Here is a 19,582-nt window from a genome sequence, read left to right as displayed (position 1 = left end):
TTTAGGTTGACGACATTTAATAACGAAAGGTCCTGAGAGTGGATAATTAATATTAGACCCTTCATATTCCTAAATATTTCCTCTTAACCACCTGAGTCAGAACACTTTCTCCTTCCGATAATGCCTTTAGTCTTTGTGGTCTGCCTGAAAAGTAAGAGCTTTAACCAATGACAATCTTATAATTTGCTACTGATTTAAATATGTATATGCCCAAAAAGTGTGGCTTTAATCACCTCAATCACCTGGTGTGTGGGTTGATTGATCAAGTAATTAAACTTTCAAATGGTTCATAATCTGCATTTAAATTCTTGTCAAATGTTAGACGTACCTTTTATTCAAAGTGTTTAACCTGGCCCTAGAGAATTTTCATGTCAGCATTGTCACTGAAGACCGCTCTTGAAATAATCATTAGAATCCAGAAATGTCAAAGTGTAGGGCACTGTGATACACATTATCACATCACTGGGAAACCTATATTGAAATTCATGTTAAGACACTGCATCATCCGTTATGTTATTCCATGATATTACTTGGCATTACTTACATCCTGCAGATGTCTTCGGAATGCAGGCTCAGGTTGTGCACAGATTAATTATTATTACAGGAATATGAATTGGAAAAGTCAGGGATTAGGGATGCTCCAGGTACTTTAAGTAGCCGGAAGAGCATAGTATTTTGCCATCTCCTGTGTAAGAGATATCCCATCTCTTCCGTTCATGTTTTAGATTTTTTTTCCAAATCTCAGGCAGTATATTGCATGATGATTTCACCATTATAGATCTTGGACATTTGACTCCCTCCCCCCTTTTAATTTTCTAGATTTTAAATAATAAAGTATGGTAAATGCCATGCAATGGTGCTGCATAAATAGGGCCCAACATTGCCCCGGCAGGCTATACATACTAGACAGTATTCAAGCTCAGTGGCATGCCTCCCAAGAACTAGTAACATTTGATTAATTCCAGGCCGGTCCTACTTCTGTGAACTGCCTTTGTATCACTAATTCTGGATCAAGGGCTAGAGAGATGTTCGTCACATGCCACCAAGCTTTGACCCTCTGCAGATGCTGACTTGCATCATCTTGGTCTCAGTGCTGGCTGTGGCTAACTCACTATGCCTCATCGTAAACTTAAATGTCATGTATTGTTTCTTAGTCTCTTCCCCCTTTTCTGATCCACCAGTCTGGGGTCATCTATGTAGATATGGATGTCTAGATGATGAAATCTAATGACCTCTTTAGAAGTCCCACACGGATAATTAGTACTGAGAAGGTACAGTGAAGATACCAGTAGAACTCCTCAGTTGGGTTGAAGGGACCATTCAAATTGAATGTGTTGAGCTCTATCTTTTGGGAGGAGCTTCACCCAATGTTTGCCATTCAGTCTATTGTTTAGTCTCTTGCCAGCCACTTAATAAGCTGTCATCGGTCAACAGTGTAAAGTGTGGAAAGAAAGTCCAATGACAATAGGAAACCTAGCTGCTTAAGAGCTATTTGGCTCATATTGCATTTACTGTGATGTGATGACAGCTCTCATAAAGAATTGCAACTGTAATATGTAACTTTTGTGTTGGACTTGGCCCCTTCTGCAGAGTCATCCCCAAACTTTTCGCCAATACCCTCCTGTTGTCTGAGCCCGTTTTTGTTGGCTTTTAGGACTCTGCCCATTTTACCACTGCTAACCAGTGCTAAAGTGCTTGTGCTCTCTCCCTAAAACATGGCTTATACCCCATTGGCATAGTTAATTTACTTGTAAGTCCCTAGTAAAATATCTCCACATGTGTCCAGGACCTATAAGTTAAATGCTACTAGTAGATTGTCTCTGTAGATGTCTCAGGTCTGCACTTGCAACCCGTGTGTGCAGTTTTAAACTGCTAAGTCGACCTGGCAAAAGAAACCTTTATCCAGGCCCAATCCTTACTTTTTATTATTAATACATGTAAATTACCCCTGGGGTAGGTCCTGTAAAGCCCAGAGGGCAAAGTGCGGTGTATTGAAAAAGTTGAACATGTACTTTTCAGTTCTACATGTCCTGGCAGTGAAAAACTTTTACATATTTTTTTTATTATTGCCAGGCCTACTTCTCCCATAGGATAACATTGGAGATACTTTAGTACAGTTAATAAGCTGTAATTTCCAAATTAGAATAGGAAACAAGTTAATGTTTAGTACCTTTGGAATTGTAATAAGAAATCCTCGCTTATGGTAAATTCTAATTTCAACTTCCAATTTTGAAAATGCCACTTTTAGAAAGTTAGCATTTTCCTGCCTTAGCCATTTAGTGTCTGCAGGCTGTCACTGGGTCAAATGGCTGGGTTTAGTTGGCAGTTGGGCTTTGTCTTTCCTCCTAGGTAACCACACACAATTGAAAGTTTAGATGTGCCTGGCTGGACCATCACTGGCAGGATGGGAGGGTGGAGCTGGGCACATCCCTACTTACACTTGAATAGGCTGTGTCCTGCCTCCACGCAAGGGGCTGCAGACCCCTGCAGAAAGCCTGTGCACTTCAAATGGAAACCTCTAGAAGATTCTCCCATTTCAAAGGAGGCACCAGGTATAATAATTGGACCTCAGACACCAGCTCTTCAGTACACTTCTGGACCTGTGGAGACTCTGCCAAGAAGGAGTATTGTGCTGCTGAAAGTACTGCCACTCTGCTGAACTGCTACCCTGCTGCTGCAACCTTGGTGGACTGCCTGCTTCTTTACTGGATTGCTGCCCTGCTGACCTCCTTCCTAAGTCAGAGACCTGCACCTGAACCTAGGACTCCAATAATTACACCAAGGACTATTCTGCTTGCCTCCTGTTCAGAGCAACAGGGACATAACAGGCTCGCAACTACTGAACCAGCGCTCAAATCCAGCTAGAGTAAGCCCCTGACCCACACGTGGTGCTCCACACGTTCTGGACCTTTGATATGGCCTCAGTGGAGCTTAATTGAACAATTGTGTGCACTTTGTGAGTGCAAACAGGCCAGTTGGCACCAAAACCTTCTCTCTCGCACTGCCCACCAACACAAAGTTTATTCAACCCGACTGCTTGCACTACAGCATTGACCGCTAACGGGGAGATCCACCGTGAAGCTCCAGACCGACCATTTGCGATGACATTAGGATCTTTGCACTACAGCGATGACAGTCCCCGATGCCAGGCCTGTTCTTTGCGCTACATCGACGACCGTCCATGCCACTTCTCCTGCTCCTCTCGGGCCCCTCCACCGATAAAGGGATTCTTTGTGCTGGATCGAGATTTGTCTTGTGTTTTAACTTTCTTACTATTTGAAGCGCTGCATAAATACTTTACACATTGCCTCTAGGTTAAGTCTGACTGCTCTGTCCCAAGCTACCAGAGGGTTGAGTACAAGTTAATTTGGGCTTTGCTTCTGCCTCACCCTTACAAGGATTGTGGTCGCTGCTTGAGTAGGGGTTCACCCCCTCAACCAGTAACCCAATTTCTCACTTTTTGGTATAGGTTTTAGAATCTGATAGTATGTCAAGCATTAATTTTATATCATTTGTCCTGATTAGAACCCCAAATTCTGATCTTTCTCTTCCCATCTCAGCTTAGATAACAATTAAATATGCTATGAAGATGTAGTACTGAAAGCAGAAGGCCAACAGTGGACTCCAGATGCCGCACAAACCCCTATTTGTTCCCAAAGTATTTTGTAATGTTCGTGTTCGTATGGTGTGCATACACGACTCCTGTACCCACCGTTGAGAGGTACAACCCGTAAACGGGAAAGAAAAATTGCAGAGACAATGGAGTCCTTCACTTCCCAAATATCCAAAAGTTAATAATGAAGCTCAATCAGTTCCTTCGTAGAAAAAGGTCTTTAATCACATAAATCCAATGTAAGACAACAGCCAACGCGTTTCGTTCTGGAAAGAACTTTGTCAGGGCAAATGGTTATGTTGGATGAATATCCCAGTATGTGATTATTTTCAGAAGTTGTAGGAGTAAGTTTTCCTATACTTGGAATATCGATACAAGGGCCACCATGATAAGGGCCAAAATGAGGCACTGAAAGCCGTGCGACGCGAACCAAAGCACCGGATACTATTTGAAGTGCTGCATAAATACTTTACACATTGCCTCTAGGTTAAGTCAGAGTGCTCTGTCCCAAGCTACCAGAGGGTTGAGCACAAGTTAATTTGGGCCTCACCCTTACAAGGATTGTGTTTGCTGCTTGAATAGGGGTTCACCCCCTCAACCAGTAACCCAATTTCTCACTTTTTGGTATAGGTTTTAGAATCTGCTAGTATGTCAAGCATTAATTTAATATCATTTGTCCTGATTACGACCCCAAATTCTGATCTTTCTCTTCCCATCTCAGCTTAGATCATAATTAAATATGCTATGAAGATGTGCTATGTTCTTTTATTCATTCAATAATTCATTCATTTCTGCAGAACAACTGTTGAAAGTGCTGCTGTAGTATTTCAGGAATGACACAAACAGCATTTGATTGTAATTTACCAGTAAAAACATGGTTACCTGTCTTTGGATCCTTTCTTGATTACATCCTGGTCACTGTTCCTCATACCAGTTCTTACTTTGTGAGGAGTTTTGCCACTCTGAGATAAGTTAGCCAATAGATATGACTGGGAAGCAGGCTTTCTTCTCTTTTTTGGCCTGCATTCTCTTTCTTTTTTGCCTCACCCATCCTCCTTATAACCTCCCATCTCACTCCATAATGTCACTTGGTAAAGCTAAGAGAAGACAAATCCCAGCTTCAAGGTCTACCGAGTAAAAAATAAGAGCAAGAGGGTGGAAAAAGGATTGAAAGCAGGACTAGGAGTAGTAAAGATTACCGGTAAGTAATCAGGACATTCATACCCATGGTTAATAAGTCATGGTTCCAGTGCTAAGCGTAGTTGTAAAAAAAGTTTCAGCTACGTTAACTATTTGTCTATAGTCATTGTTGAATAAACACACAAATGATTGTGTTCTGCGTTCCATTGTTCACCGTAATTCTTCTTGAGTCACATGAGAAGCAACAAGATAAATATACGTTGATTGTCCTTGGCATTTGCATACCATCCTTTTCAAGATATTTCTATCTTTCTGTTTGGCAGAATTTGGTTTTAAATGTTGTCATGTACCAAGACTTCAGGAAATGTGGTCTAGTTACACATGCTGTGATTCTGCCAAAACCAAGGTGAGGCTCAAGTTATTCTAAAAAGAGTGGAGTGTTAAATTGATACTTGTATAGCGCACTACTCACCCGCAAGGGTCTCAAGGCGCTTGTACGAATACCGCTGTGGAACCCATCCTGGCTTTCCCTGTGAGGCATCCACTCCTGGGCACCCCCAAGGTGGCCAGGCATCCTTAGCGTTGTGGGGGCCGTTGTGGAGATTAAGCAAGCTATTGCCCAGAGTTGCAGAGTGGGACTCCATGATTGGAATAGGCACTGAGGCGAGAATTATCAGGTCCGTGGAATTTTGAGCCCAAGATCCACGAGGCGGGGAATTGAACCCTGGTCCCGGGTTAGACCTCTGCATCAGGGTCTGCCGCTCTAATCATTGAGCCACACTTCTCCAGGGCCACGTTAGTTTTGAAGTTGGAGCCATTGCACAAGGAAAGACATTGCACTAGTCTCCCTGAACATGGCATCAGCTTATGCTACATTTGTCAATGAATTTCATCAGCAAAAATCCACTTACTTGGGAGCTGTCTCAATTTACATTTCTTCCTGAAGTTGCATAGTATGGAATGGTCAGTGCCTGTCAAGGGCAGAAGTTACCACTCATAAGAGAAGTATGGAGAAGTGTGGCTCACTGGTTAGAGGAGGCAGATCTGGAAGCAGAGATCAGCCCGGGACCAGGGTTCAATTCCCGGCTCGGCGGGGTCTTGAGTCCTAAAATGTCCATGGACTTGACAATTCTCTCTCCGGTGCCTACTCGATTCACGGGTTCACACTCTGCGACTCTGGGCAATAGCTTGCTTAATCTCCACAACGGCCCCTCGCGGCGGGATGCCTGGCTTTCACCTTGCGGATACCTTGCCGGGGTTATCTCACAGGGGAATACCAGGACGGGTTCCCTAAGCAAGCGCTTAGAAACCGCTCGGTGATTTGCGCTATATAAATTCCTGTACATTTACATAAACTGGTCAAGGTTTGACAGCTTGCATCTGTTTAAGTATACTGTGTAGCTCAGGATGTGCCACAGCCACTGCTTGCACATCCATTGTTGCATTCACCATGTGCCACTGTTAGTGGGATTGCAGCTACTGTCTCTTTAAGGGGCACATTGCAAATGCTAGGATGAAGGACTGCTATCCATTGCAGGCCTCCATACCAGCATCCACTGTTTTTCACAAGAAGTCGCAAATTGATTCTTGCCACATTAATATTTATGAGGTGGGCGGATTGCGCAGTTTACAAAAACAATCTTTACAGTGTGAGGTCGTTGAGAATTCCTCACAACACATATGCAAAAATTGGGCTCTGGGAAGCCACTTTAGAGTATCAGGCCTGATGTTTCCAGCAGAGCTAGGAAATACATCATTTTCTTGAATGCCTATTGCCCATTCAAGTGCTATAGGGTCCGATTTACTAACACTTTGCTTCGGGTTTGCGTCACAAAAGTGATTGAAACCGGTAATAAGTATTGTTTTTTAATATTGTGCATAAAGAGAGAAACACCACTGCACCTTCGTAGATATGGTACTGGTCTGTGCTCTCCCTGCGTACTGCATTGTGTGAAAACTAAGTAAATCTGCCAATATAGCTTCTCATTTATGGAGTATCGATTATTTACCCACACCCCCTGAAAGTGGCATCTCGAACAATTAGGAGGCATAAGAAGGCCATAAACTGGATGAGTGAGGAAAATCCTGCTTTCACAGAAAATACCAATTCAGCATTTATTCCCACATCCCCATCATAATCCAAGTCAACAAAAGAAATCTGAGCTCATTCTAAGAGATTTTTTACACCCTACTCAAGGTCAAAATTACTATCCTCGCTTCCTACACAGATCCATCACCACTGTGCCCTACAAAGGTCCTTCCACACCCCCTTCACATGACTCTTACTGATTACCTATCGAAAAAGGTCCCCTGGATATCCCTATTAATTGCCCAAAGGCAAACGAAAAAGAGGGTTATTTGAAAGGAAAAAGAGGGTTATTGGAAAGAAAAAATGAGGAGCGACAATTATAGATTTTAAGTAAAGATCAGTTTTTCATACCGGATTTCATCGATTTAGAGGCGGATTTTTTGTGACAATATGGAAACAGAAGCAACATTTTTTGCATGTGACAATTAGATTATATTTGCTACTTTTGATAGGCATTAGAATCAGGTGAACAGTCTATATGGTGTTAGGCTATTGCTAAACCACCACTCACTGATCAAGTTTGTCTCATATTAATTGTAAATCAAAGTGAGATCAATTTTTGACACCCCTGGCTTAGCATGGCACAAGATGGAGTGTGAGGGTAGTTTCCCCAAACGGTGGACGTGTTTTGTCTGCCTTCCTGTGGCTGGAGGATGGAGAGCCAGGATCAAGATTTTGTTAGCAAGTGGTTGATAGTTAGACTTCCAGGAACATTGCATTTAGATATATGGTAGGGACACAGGTAAGAACTGCCGATTCTGTTGTGCAAGGTGAAGGGGGCCCTTCAAGTGAGGCCTTTTGTTTTTCTTGATCACATTTTTAGTTGGGCTGATATCGACCAATGCAAAAACTCGCACCTCTTTCTGCCTCTTATGCGGTTGCTCCAGGCCACAGACTACCCTCCTGTGGTGGTATCGCTACACAAAGGCTGTGTCCCCAGCAGCCAGAACAGGATGATTGAAAGTAGAACCACTCCAAACCTGCTATGAAAAGTTAACTGTCTCACCGTGAAAGTGACAACATGATGCAGGGATCCACAGACGCCGGACCTTTTATCTTACCCCTCGCAAAATAGCTCTAAGCCCTCTTCATTGGCAAAAACATTCTCCAATGAGTCGTAAACCCCCGCTCAAATTCATCTGTACATTCCTGTCCCTTAGACGTACCCTAAGGAAATCCACACTTTTCAAGGAAAAGCGTGTAATCAAGTTTTTATCACTCTCAATTTGCTTAAGGGTTGTCTGACATAAAATGTAGCAACACTGCTCACACTGTTAATTCAGGATCTGATCATTTCTTTAAAAGTTTTGAGCCATTCACAAAGATTAAAATCTTGCCTTCCAAAACCAACCACTACTGAAGATATCTGTAATTAATTCCTCTCGGAGTGATCTTCTAGGCCCTACCATCTACACACGCACACACCTACGCTAACACCCACTAACCGTCTCCTGTCTTTTTAACAATCGGTTAATGTAGGTCACATTCTGAGAATAAAGCTACTCATCCTCTGTTTTAATGTGAATACATTGTTACTAGTTTTCTTTACATAACTGTATCAAAGGCATTGCTTACATTCAAAAATGTAACTTTGAAGGGTAAGTTTCTAAGTAACACTGTGTCTACCACGGGAAAAAATATGTTTTTACAGTTACATCTATCAAGAAAGTATTCACGAGCCTGGCTCGTCGTTGTTGTAGCATTCTATTATGGACAATTTCTTTGATCCTGAGAGTGGAGGCCGCATTGTGTCCATTCACTATAATGGTGGTCAGCATATGTGATCCCAATAGGTGGTGTCTCCTCCCACATCTAAAAGGTATTCCTCCGAGTGGAGGTGAAGGAGTTAAATGAACTTTTTTTACGTAACATAGTTAAACTCTGGGAATAAACGACTCTCACACTTGCAGTGGCAATGGCCCCACACACTATGAACATGGGACAGTGGAATAAAACAAATATTCAACTGCTCTGCGTTCGAGGAAAACTATAGGTCCTGGCTCAGCAGCTATATGTAGCTGTGCTGCATCAAATATAGGGTTAACTACTAATATAAATAAATCTAGTTTAATATACAATGAACCCCAATGCATTATTTACAAGACAGCGCACAGACCAGTTCAACACAGTATATATTATTTCCCAGCCATACTGAAATTCAGATTGGTCAGAGAACGTTCCAAAGAAACAATATATATATATATTAGCTTATAATATGTTATGCATTGCTGTTGACTGTATTAGTAGGGATAACAGAATATATATTCACCTACATTTTTGTATGTAACATATCAAATGTAGGACATTCCATATACGTAAAGCTCGAAGGATAGTTGGCAATGTTATTGTAAGTCTCCCAGAATTTGCTAGAGAAAAACAAGTGGTATTCTTGAACTTAGGGAAATTGATCACTCAGCATGAAGATCAAATCTACTCCAAGGTGAAGGCAAAGCCATAAGGAAATACCATGATAAGAATCAATATGAGTGAAAAGGAGCTTCTAGCTGATAAATATCTTATATTAAAGGTACTTAATTATCCATCTAGCTATAACAGTTTCAACTCCAGCAGTTCTGTTAACACTTACATGCCTTCAATAATTTCATGGAAATATTACTTTCCAAACAAATATTTGCAGAGGGCTAATGTAGGACAGAAGTGAGCTGCTGAGGGCCTATCGGTACAGAAGTATTTCTGTTAAAATAACTGTCTCTAGCAATAGTCAACTGACAAATGAAAAATGGATAGAGCATGAATAGTGAAGCACAAACCCGTACCAACCACATAGGGAGCTTGCTTTAACCAAATAAACGATTGAACTGTTTGAGTAACACACTCATAACTGGTATGAAGAGAGACGATCACTTATAATTCCACTTTTGGAGGTAAGTACAGGATCCAAGGGGTTGGACTAGCACAAAACGTGGTATTACTAGGTTATCCCCAAATCCGAAGTGCAAAAGTTGAAATGATGAGCTAATACACTGCCCACGTAAAAAAAACACACAGCACTGTTGGTAATTTGGGAGCAGTAATACTGCATCAATTTAACACAGCAACAAGAATGGGCATTCAATATTTGGAAGTACCATTTTTGTCACACATCCCAATATAAAAAGCAAGCGCGATGAAAATGTTCACTAAGCATTAATTCTACTGCTATTCTTTGCAGAGAGGATCAATCAAAGTGTAATTAATCCAACATCAGAGCGATCTCAAGAGCTTGAATTTTAGTACATAAAAGATGGCTAACAGCAGGTGAATTGCATGAAAAACATCTAAGAACAAATTGACTGATGGCAATGCATCTAAAAATCAAAACCATTAACAAACAATGAAAATACGCTTTGCAAAATAAGTGCGGTGTCTTGAGCAAACAACTCAAAGAAGTATAGTAGTGGTTCAAAAATGGTGTAGAGCCTCTGTAGGGGCACAGGTGCCCCTGTAATGGGATGGATATGTTTTTAGGGGAAGCACAGTGGCACATTTCCCATCACTGTGTGCCAACTTCAATACAAACATTCCACAGGATATGCAAGTTAGCATCTCGGCTGGACACCTGAGTTCTATAAAGTTGTGCAATAAAGTTGGACATTGAGCCGTTTATGTTTGGTTTTGCAACATCAAACTAAATGCACATCAGATGCACTGAAGCTGAAAGGTCTATGCTGAGAGGGTCCGTAGGCTTTTTGGCAATGGGCCTTTCGGGAATTAATGCAGATTACAACGCTTGTTTACCAGCGTAAGAATTGCATGTCAGCATCTGCTTAGGAGCAGGACCCCATAGTTCCACTCCAATGGAAGACCCACATTTTGATAGATTGTGAAGCCCGGTAATGGTATACACCTGTTACAACGCAACTTTTACAACTACCTACTGTTACAACGCAACTTTTACAACGCATACCATTACAACGCATTGCGCTGGGGGGCGCTCTAGGATAGGGAATAAATATAATTTACTATCCAACACCTTCCCTAGTGTCCACGGGGACTGGAGTTAGAATAGTAAATTATACTTACCACTATCCAGCACCTCAAAGCGCTATGCGTTGTAATGGTATGCGTTGTAATGGTCGCGTTGTAACAGTAGGTAGTTGTAATGGTATGCGTTGTAACATGGTACATCCCCAGGTAATAGGGTGGCATGGGTATTTAAGATTTCATCAGGCTGAATGTGATATGTTTCGGCTGATTCACCATTTTGGAAATAGATGCCTGCATTTTGTATAATGTCATTTAGAACCGGGGAAGCTCATCTGGTACTTCAGCAAGCCATAAGGACTATCTCATAAATCATGCCTTACTTATTTTTCCTAGATTCTTTTAGGCTTCTAAGAATCCTTTCTGTTATCAATGGGCAGTCTATGTTGATGATAACAACGCACTGATCTTTCCTCACTCATCAGCTGCACTCGATACTGTCAAACTAACCTGTTAACCCAACCTTTCCCCGGATCTCTCTTCAATTTCAGATCCGGTGGGTTGTCATTTCCTCCATGACAGCGCAATGCAGTGCTTAATTTGTAAAATAATACGGTCCTGTGCCCAAAGTTTTCCTCGTGGCCAGCGTTATTGATGATCGGAGTGCCAAATATCACACGTGCTTTGTCTTAATTCCACCTCATGACTCTTCAATGCACCAACAAACACTGCCTGCCTTTTCATTTCCCTCTTGCATGCTCTTTTGTATGCTCTTTTTCATTCCTTCTTTCTCTTAGTCACTGTTTTCCGTCTTTCCCTTCCTCCTTCTTTCCCCCGTTGCTGTTTTTCACTTCCTAGTTCCGAATCAAAGTAGGTTGAGGGAAAATAAGTGCTGGTCTCCGAAAAGGAGTGCTGGTGGGCCCCACCTGCAACCACTGGCGCAAACTAAGCATTGTCACAACCAGGTGTAAGTCACATGAAAGAGGTCTACATTGTGACAATGCTTAGTTTGAGCTATAACAGTAGGTGTGTTGGGTCTGTCATTGGTGGCGCTAGTAGGGGCATTGGATGGTGCAAGCTGCAGCGGCCTCCTGACGAGGGACTTGGCACGTATGTGTTTTTTTTTACAGATTAAACTGTGCTCTGGCCTTGACTCCCCCCTCGGCTGTAGCCTCACCTGAGGCCAGGTAGGACCGCAGCTTGCTATAAACTGTAAGGATTACACTATGCCTGCAATTGATGTTAAATATTATGATGGATGTATATTGTCTATAAAGGAAGGGTTTACATGATGACTGTCCTTACGTACCCTGAGTAGATCAAACATAAGGCCTGAAATGGCTGCAGTGACAGAGCCTGCATGTGAGGTCATTAGCAAGGAGGGGCGGGGGCGGGGCCCGGGGGTGTCTCGCTGAACCCTTTCCAGATGTGGGTTAAGAGGCTCAGTGGGGCACATCAGGCTGTTATCTGTGGGGTGCACGTGTTAAAGCCTCGCTAATAGCCGTAATAAATGCACGGAAGGGTAAGTAATTCGTAGATTAGGAGGAAGGAAGATAAACATTGCCAGGATTTATTAGGCTATGTGCATACTATTTCTTTCATTTGTCCCTGATTTTTCAAATTTCGCAATGTACATGGCTTCTCATGTGCCTCGTTTAGCTAAATGGTGCATTCCTTAACCACGTTCCCCCCAGACATTGTTGATATTAAGCCGGCCAACATGGAGGACCTGACCGAGGTGATCACGGCTGCAGAGTTCCACCCCCACCACTGCAACCTCTTTGTGTACAGCAGCAGCAAAGGATCCTTGCGGCTCTGCGACATGAGGGCCTCCGCTCTGTGTGACAAGCACTGCAAGCGTAAGTGGCCGCCCACATTCCCTGGATGCAGATTCGATGCAATAAAGATTATTTTAGCATAAGTACCTTTTGAGATGGAGGGAGTTTTGACGTTGTGTGTGTAATGTTATTTATTTTTATTATGATGACGCAAACAAAATGCAGATTTGTTTTTGACGGGGAAAGCGGCATAAAAATATAATGTAAAATAGCAACAAAAAAAAGTAAAAAATAAAAAGCAAGACCAATATGTGAAAAGAGGAGCAGCATAAAGTTTGAATGGCACTTGAGGGGGGCGGGTGGACTGGCACGAGCCAGGAGAACCACTCTCCAATTTAAAAATTAGTACAGAGAAGTATATGTCTGCATTATGCCCCCTCCAAAAAAGTTGTGATATTTTTAACTTCGATCGTTTATGTCGCATTCAAGTTTCCATGTACAGATTTTCACCAGGAACCATTTGTAGAAAATTGCCCAACAGTCCGTCTTCTTCAATCATAAATGTTTGAGGACCGTTTTGAATCTAGAGAAGCCACTGACTTGGACTTTATGATATATTTTTTAAGTAGATTTGAAGAATAAATGTTCAAGCAGAAATATATTTAGTTTCCCCAGCTCCTGCCGGGCATCGCCTGGCTGCTGCTCAGGGGGCATATCACGGAGGCTCCTCTCCAAGTGCACGAGCCATGCTATGCCCCTTGCCCTCCTGGAGCGCTGCATCTACTTATGGTTCAAGCTGTAATACAGAATGCTGTTGAAAATGCTGCACACTAAAAAGGATTCGTTTCCTCTTGAAAGTCAACTTTGCCTTGTGGATGCTTTCATTACAGAGGCATGCCCATGAGCACACAGGACACACAATATGTTCTAAATGTTTGCCACAACTAAGGAGACCATTAGGATGTCTGGCGGATCGCCACCGCCATGCGGGCGGTGGCGATCTGCCAGACATCCTTACCCGCCCGCCACCCATTTCCCCCCGCCATGTTAATATGGCAGGGGGGACCACGGCGGACGGAAAGATCATCCGCCGCTTTTCTGACCCGGTCGCAAGGCGACCGGGGCGGAAAAGGTTTAATATGGTGGCGGTGTCTATCAGACACCACCACCCATATTACCATGGGCCAAAACAGATGCCTTTCCGTGGTGGCAATGCCGCCACGGAAAGGCAGGCGGTCTTCACTGTGGGGGCCCCCTGCGGGCCCCCATGGTGAAGGCGAGGTGGGGGTGCACATGGGGGGTACCTGTGGTACCCCCCTGCATTTGCATATGCAATGCGGCAGGCACCGCGCGGTGCCTGCCGCTTTGTGTATGCAAATGCACACATGCATTTTTAGCATTGTGGCGGGCGGTGCTGAGAGCACCGCCCGCCACAATGTTAAAAATGCTGGATGCGCCTGCCAATGTGGCGGGCGCATCCTAATACCCCCCACGGGACCCCCGCCCTTATGGCGGCGGTCCTATTATCCAATGGGATGGCGGGCGGACTAAGTCCGCCCGTCATCCTAATGACCCCCTTAGTACACATGTGGCATGCCATGAGGTGGCCCTTTACAAGAGAGCAGGACATTTTGGAGAAACTTGTCCCGCTCCAAAAGACAATGGGGTACCCATTGGCACCATTGTCCAAGCCCTGGAGTGAAGAGGGCCTCAATGATGTTGGATGAACAGTCCCTGACCTCCCCTCTCAAGGATTAGAGATACAGTGCAGCAGACTGTCACGGAGCAGCCTTTTAAGCACATTATTACAACACTATGGTAGTACTAATGGCTTACTCGTGTATTTGAGGATTTTATGTATTAAACATCACTCTACTTTTCTAACCTGTGTGGGATCTTTTTGTTTGGTGTTTTTGCACTTTGTTACTGTTTGAAGTGCTGCACAGATATTTTACACATTGCCTCTGAATTAGGCCTGACTGCTCTGTGCAGACGTTCGAGCACAGGTTGATTTAGGGTTGATTGTCCCTCACCTAGATAAGGATTGTGGTTGCTGCTTGAGTAGGGCTGATACTCCAGTGAAGCAACAACCCAATTTCATGCATGCAGCAACAGTGGGAAACAATTATTGTATCATTGCAATATTGTAGCATGAATCACCAGTTTAGAATCTGGTATTCAAACAAAGTAGGTCCTAGTAAGAGTCATAAACAACATAAGTAACTGTGATTAAGTGTCATTTTTTTCCACCAAGGGGTTCCGTTTCAGATTAGACAAGTGCAATGCTCAAGATGTCCATGTTTAGTCATTTCATATTTCTGCCCCCAAAATCATCAGCCCCTGATTCCAACATATGACCCACCCTCCAAATGTTAAAAAAAACTAGCATCTCCTCCCATTCACCCTCACACCCTCGACATATCACCCCTCCCCCCACCAACATTGGAAAATAAATACGGGGGCTACGGCCTCCCCACCACCCTCCATGATTAAAAATACAATATGGCCTCCTGCCATGCATCCATTCGTGGTCTTGCCTTCTCCTTCCTCCCTCCTTAAGCCTAGAATAACCTGCCCGTGCACCTCAGAGCCTCCTCCTCAGATGTTGAATTCTGCAAGAAACTGAAGACCTGGCTCTTCATCTAATCCCGACCCTGGCTTGGCCACCACAGCTCCTGTTTCAGCACCAGGATGTCCTCCGGGTTGAGCTGAGCACTATACAAATACACATACCATTACCAGAACAGCACTCTCTGTTCTCATTTTGTGAGCATAGAGCCAGAGCCCCGCTTGCAGTGGTCATATGAGAGCTTATCTGTTCGGGTTGCTTTGTTTTGTTGGCCATGTTGACATGGGAGACGGTGATTGGCCCATGTTCCTCCCTCGGGTTTTTGGAGACCTAGTAGAGGCGAAAGATGGTGGGTGAGCTTGTCTATCACCATTCCACTGCCGCGTTCCGGTCTGCGGAACGAAGGGGAAGCAGTTGCGTCCCCTGGTGATGTCACAATAGTGAGTAAGCACTTTGGTTACCCACTGCTGGTACGTCATTGCAGGAACTAACATGATTTCAATCTGGTTGCTCATGATAGAAGCATCCAAAGGAAACCATATATAACAACATGATGTTATGGATTGCCTTGTTGATAACTGGGGATTTTTCTTTCTAAGCCTTTGTGGGAACCATAGCCCATGTACAAGATAATATCATAGTCATGAATGCTGAAAGCGATTTAAAGTACAGAGGCAAATGTCTCGAGATTCCTACCCACTCGTTCCTCGTCACAGATCCCCCCAAATCCTGCAGAGGAACAGTCAGGCGCGCCCTCGGTGATCAGATCCCATTAACAAGACAGGATCCAGGAACAAGTAGCGCGCCTCGCATGCCAGGAGCGGAGCAGGGTCTAATGTGCGCTGATTAAAGCCAATTTTCCAGGCCTGTGAGTCAGAAAATAGGCCTTAAATGGACCGATTCTAGATTCGAACTGAAGCCTGGTGAATTCAGATCTCAGCATGTGGAGCCTGTTGTAGGTCAGGGAATCCGATAGGGTAATGACAAAACCCTCCAACCCTTACAAGGAGCATTTCTGACCTAGACCTAATAAATGAAATAAATTAAATATAAGGCTTAGCCATGTGGAACCTGGGTGCGCTGCATAAGGCACCCAAGACAGCCGGGCAAGCCATTAGGACGTTTAATTCTTTGCATTGTTTCACAAACCATTTCTTATCATCCCATAAAACAACATAAAAGCGCTATATTTCTCTTTGTTATCGTTTTCAAGCAAGATGTTTGTGCTGTATTGTAACATTTGCATAACGCTTACTACCGCTGCGTGGGATGCTGAAGAGCCTACCCACACAGATGGCATGTAAAACTGGGTCTGGTGTGTGCATGGAAGTCTGCGGTTTTTTTGTTTTGAGCCTATTGGATAATTACCCACATGTTAGGGTCATAAGATGTTGTTGAGTGAGTAAAAGGATGCCGAAAGGACAAGAATGGGAATTGGTGACATGAGCAGCAGCCATGAACCATTTAATTTTAGTATCATGATTAAATGTTAAATGTCGTATACTTGTAAAGCGCACAGCTGCCCCAGCAAAGGGGCGTCCCGGCGCTGTATGCCGCTGGGGAACCCATCCTGGCTTTCCCTGTGAGATGGTCCTTCCTGGGCATCTCCAAGGTGAAGACAAGCATCCCCGGCGCTGATGGGGCCGTTAGTAGAGATTAAGCAAGTGTTTGCCCAGAGCTGCTGAGTGGGACCCATGGTTGGAGTAGGCACCGAGGCGAGAATTATCGAGTCCGCTGACCATGGCCCAAGACCCTGCCGCGTTGGGAATCGAACCCTGATACCGGGTCGACCTCTGCTTCTGGGTCTGCCGCCTCTAACCAGTGAGCCACACCACTCTACATCTCATTATCATGATTAATATTACTATTATTTCTTTTAAAGGCAGGGATATAGCCTACTGTTTCATAAATACACCCCATGAAGGAGGAGAGAAGCGGAGGGGCAATCAAGGCTGTGAACATGAGCACAAACTACGCAATATTTTTAAAAGCCCAGGTCCCACCTAATCCACTAGGCTGAAGAGAAGCAATATTTTGAGGACGGATTAACGTTCCAAGCCTCTCTAAGTCCCGAAGACTCCCAAAGTGGATGGGCACAAGATGGGTGAGTCCTGGCCGGACTGAGAATGCAAAGCAGACCGGCACAGGGAGGGGGGGGGGAGGGGGAGGGGGGGAGGGGTTACTGATGGGAAAGACTGCTGCTGCTATTGTTACAGGGGGCGATATTGCAGTACTGCTGCAAATCGGGCCCCCAGTAACAGAAACGGTCCCCACCGCTCCAAAACCGGCCCCCACCCTTCAGGCCCACTGGGAAAATGCCCAGTGCCCGCTACAGCCAGTCCAGCCCTGGGGTGAGCCCTAGTCAGGTTGTGGCTCAGACCCTGGTGTTCCTGGCACTGTGCACACACGAGGGTGAGACCTGAGCAAGCATGTGGAAGGATGCTGCCTTGTCAGCACGAGGGAATCACACAGCTCTGATCACGTGATATGGGGAGAGGTCCCTCGCAGACACTTGTAGTCATGCCAGCTTTTTGGATAGCCACATGAGACAAATGTGAAAGCAGAAACATTTCCATAATGATGGTTGACCTTACAATATGTAAAGTTATATCCAAGTCTAACACTCAGGGGCATATTCACAAGGATTTATCTCCGAATTATCCCCACTTAAAAGCATCAAAAGTGGTGATAGATTTAACACCCCATTCACAAGCTGGTGCAGACTCGCGGAAGTGCACACGAGCAGACCCCCCCGTTACGGAGAAGCATCAACAGCGTTAAGATCCTTACATTTTGGGAACAGATCATCCAGAAAAGGTCAGAACCTCCCGCACAAAACAAGAGGAACCACAAGAAATATTCCATTTTTGTACAATCAGGAATATTATAAGAAAGTTCTACCCTAAGAGAAACATAAGGACGACTCACGCGTTCTGTAATACAAATATCCTTCTGCCTAAGTAACTATATTGAGATCATCATGTGAACGTATATTGAAGCAAATTATACACCAAAGTACCCAAGTACGTCTATCTCCCGTAACGTGGATCTTGAGCCCTTCCGTACCCCTTCTGGGTTACGCGAAAAGAGAGTAAAGAAATAAGAACAGCTAATCCCAGTGTTCTATAAATAGCTCGACGTGGTCTCTCAGCCCCTTTTTATACCACTCAAGCAGCTGTTTGTGAAAACATCAGAATCTACTTCACATCCAAATAAATAAAAGTTTATGTTAAATCACCTGTTTTTATGTAAGATACGAATGACGGTCACCTGATGAAGGCCTCAGGCCGAAACGCGTTGTGTTCCACTCTACCGCATTTGCCACCTTCATTACTTTTTTCCACCGACTGAATATATCGTATAGTAACTTTTGTATTTATGTGTAAAAGTTCTTGTTTTTTTGTCAATATGAGTATTGTATGTCACTTATTGTCATTATCATGAAGTATATATGTCTTTTTACAAATTAACTAACACACTATATAAAAGAAATATAAAAAGTAAATAAATAAAATGAAAAATAAAACAATCAAATATTTTTGATATACTACTGTCTAAGTGAATTATTGTTGTGTATGTAGCTAATATCTGAAATGAGGTTGAAATAAGGGCAACAATACTATCATTGGTTTGCTAGATACTTACTTTCTCAACTTGCAAACTGCAGACATCGCCAGAATTCCTGCGATAGCATCCCCAAAACCTAACACCACGGCGTACACCACCAACTAACACTAATGAGATGCAGAGTAGGTGTTCCCGTGCAGAAACACACGAAAAAACAGCAACACCACATTCACAACAAACTGACAGATCTGCTAAGGTAACCAAAACCACGCGATAAGCTGCGTTAGCCGCAGGTATTTAACACCTGCCTCAAGCGGTGTAAAGCTGGACGACTACCTGCAGTAGGCAACGGAGCTCCGCACACAGCCACACCCGAAGAACGAACAACGCCATGGAGCTACTCATCATGCAGCTCGGAGCCCCAACATGGCCACAACACCCACCCCCAGGACCACCACCACCCACTGGATATGGACCCGCCCCCCCACCGGACCATCACAGAGGTAGCACAGAGTAAGACAGCGGCCCTACCAAAAAACACACCACTCTCACAGACCTAACGCTTGAGGAAGTCATTGTCCACTACAGGCTCAAAAGGACAACCATTCACCGCATCCTGACCCACATCGCCCACAGGCTGACGGTCCCAACACAGCGGAGAACCAACATCCCTCCGCATACAAAGCTGCTGGTTGTGTTGTACCTTTTGGCCTCTGGTACCTTCCAACCAACAACTGCTAGAGTCGGAGGGGTCTCACAGCCTGCCCTATCAAAGTCCATCACACCTGTCCTGGATGCCATCCTCAGCTTCATACCCCAGTACCTTCACTTCCTCACTGCACAAGAACAGCTGGAGACTAAGCAAGGCTTCTACGCCATAGCCAGATTCCCGGCTGTGTTGG

The 19,582-nt window shown here is 44.1% G+C and overlaps 1 protein-coding gene across 3 annotated transcripts in view; it reads left to right on the top strand.

Annotated features, from left to right (window-relative positions):
* The window catches only part of PPP2R2C (protein phosphatase 2 regulatory subunit Bgamma), a 516,687-nt gene that overhangs the window by 368,678 nt on the left and 128,427 nt on the right, over positions 1-19,582 (top strand). For all 3 annotated transcript variants that reach the window (XR_015309779.1, XM_086964113.1, XM_086964112.1), the window contains one exon: positions 12,461-12,625. Coding sequence is in view for 2 of the 3 variants with exons in the window: in XM_086964113.1 (XP_086820239.1) it covers positions 12,461-12,625 (165 nt within the window). In the remaining variant the exon portion in view is untranslated. The remainder of the gene's footprint in view (positions 1-12,460; positions 12,626-19,582) is intronic.

This window comes from Lissotriton vulgaris, chromosome 3_2, assembly GCF_964263255.1.
Source record: "Lissotriton vulgaris chromosome 3_2, aLisVul1.2, whole genome shotgun sequence".
Classification (NCBI taxonomy): domain Eukaryota; kingdom Metazoa; phylum Chordata; class Amphibia; order Caudata; family Salamandridae; genus Lissotriton; species Lissotriton vulgaris.
Note: the sequence above shows the minus strand (reverse complement) of the source record. Positions and strands in the feature narration are given on the sequence as shown.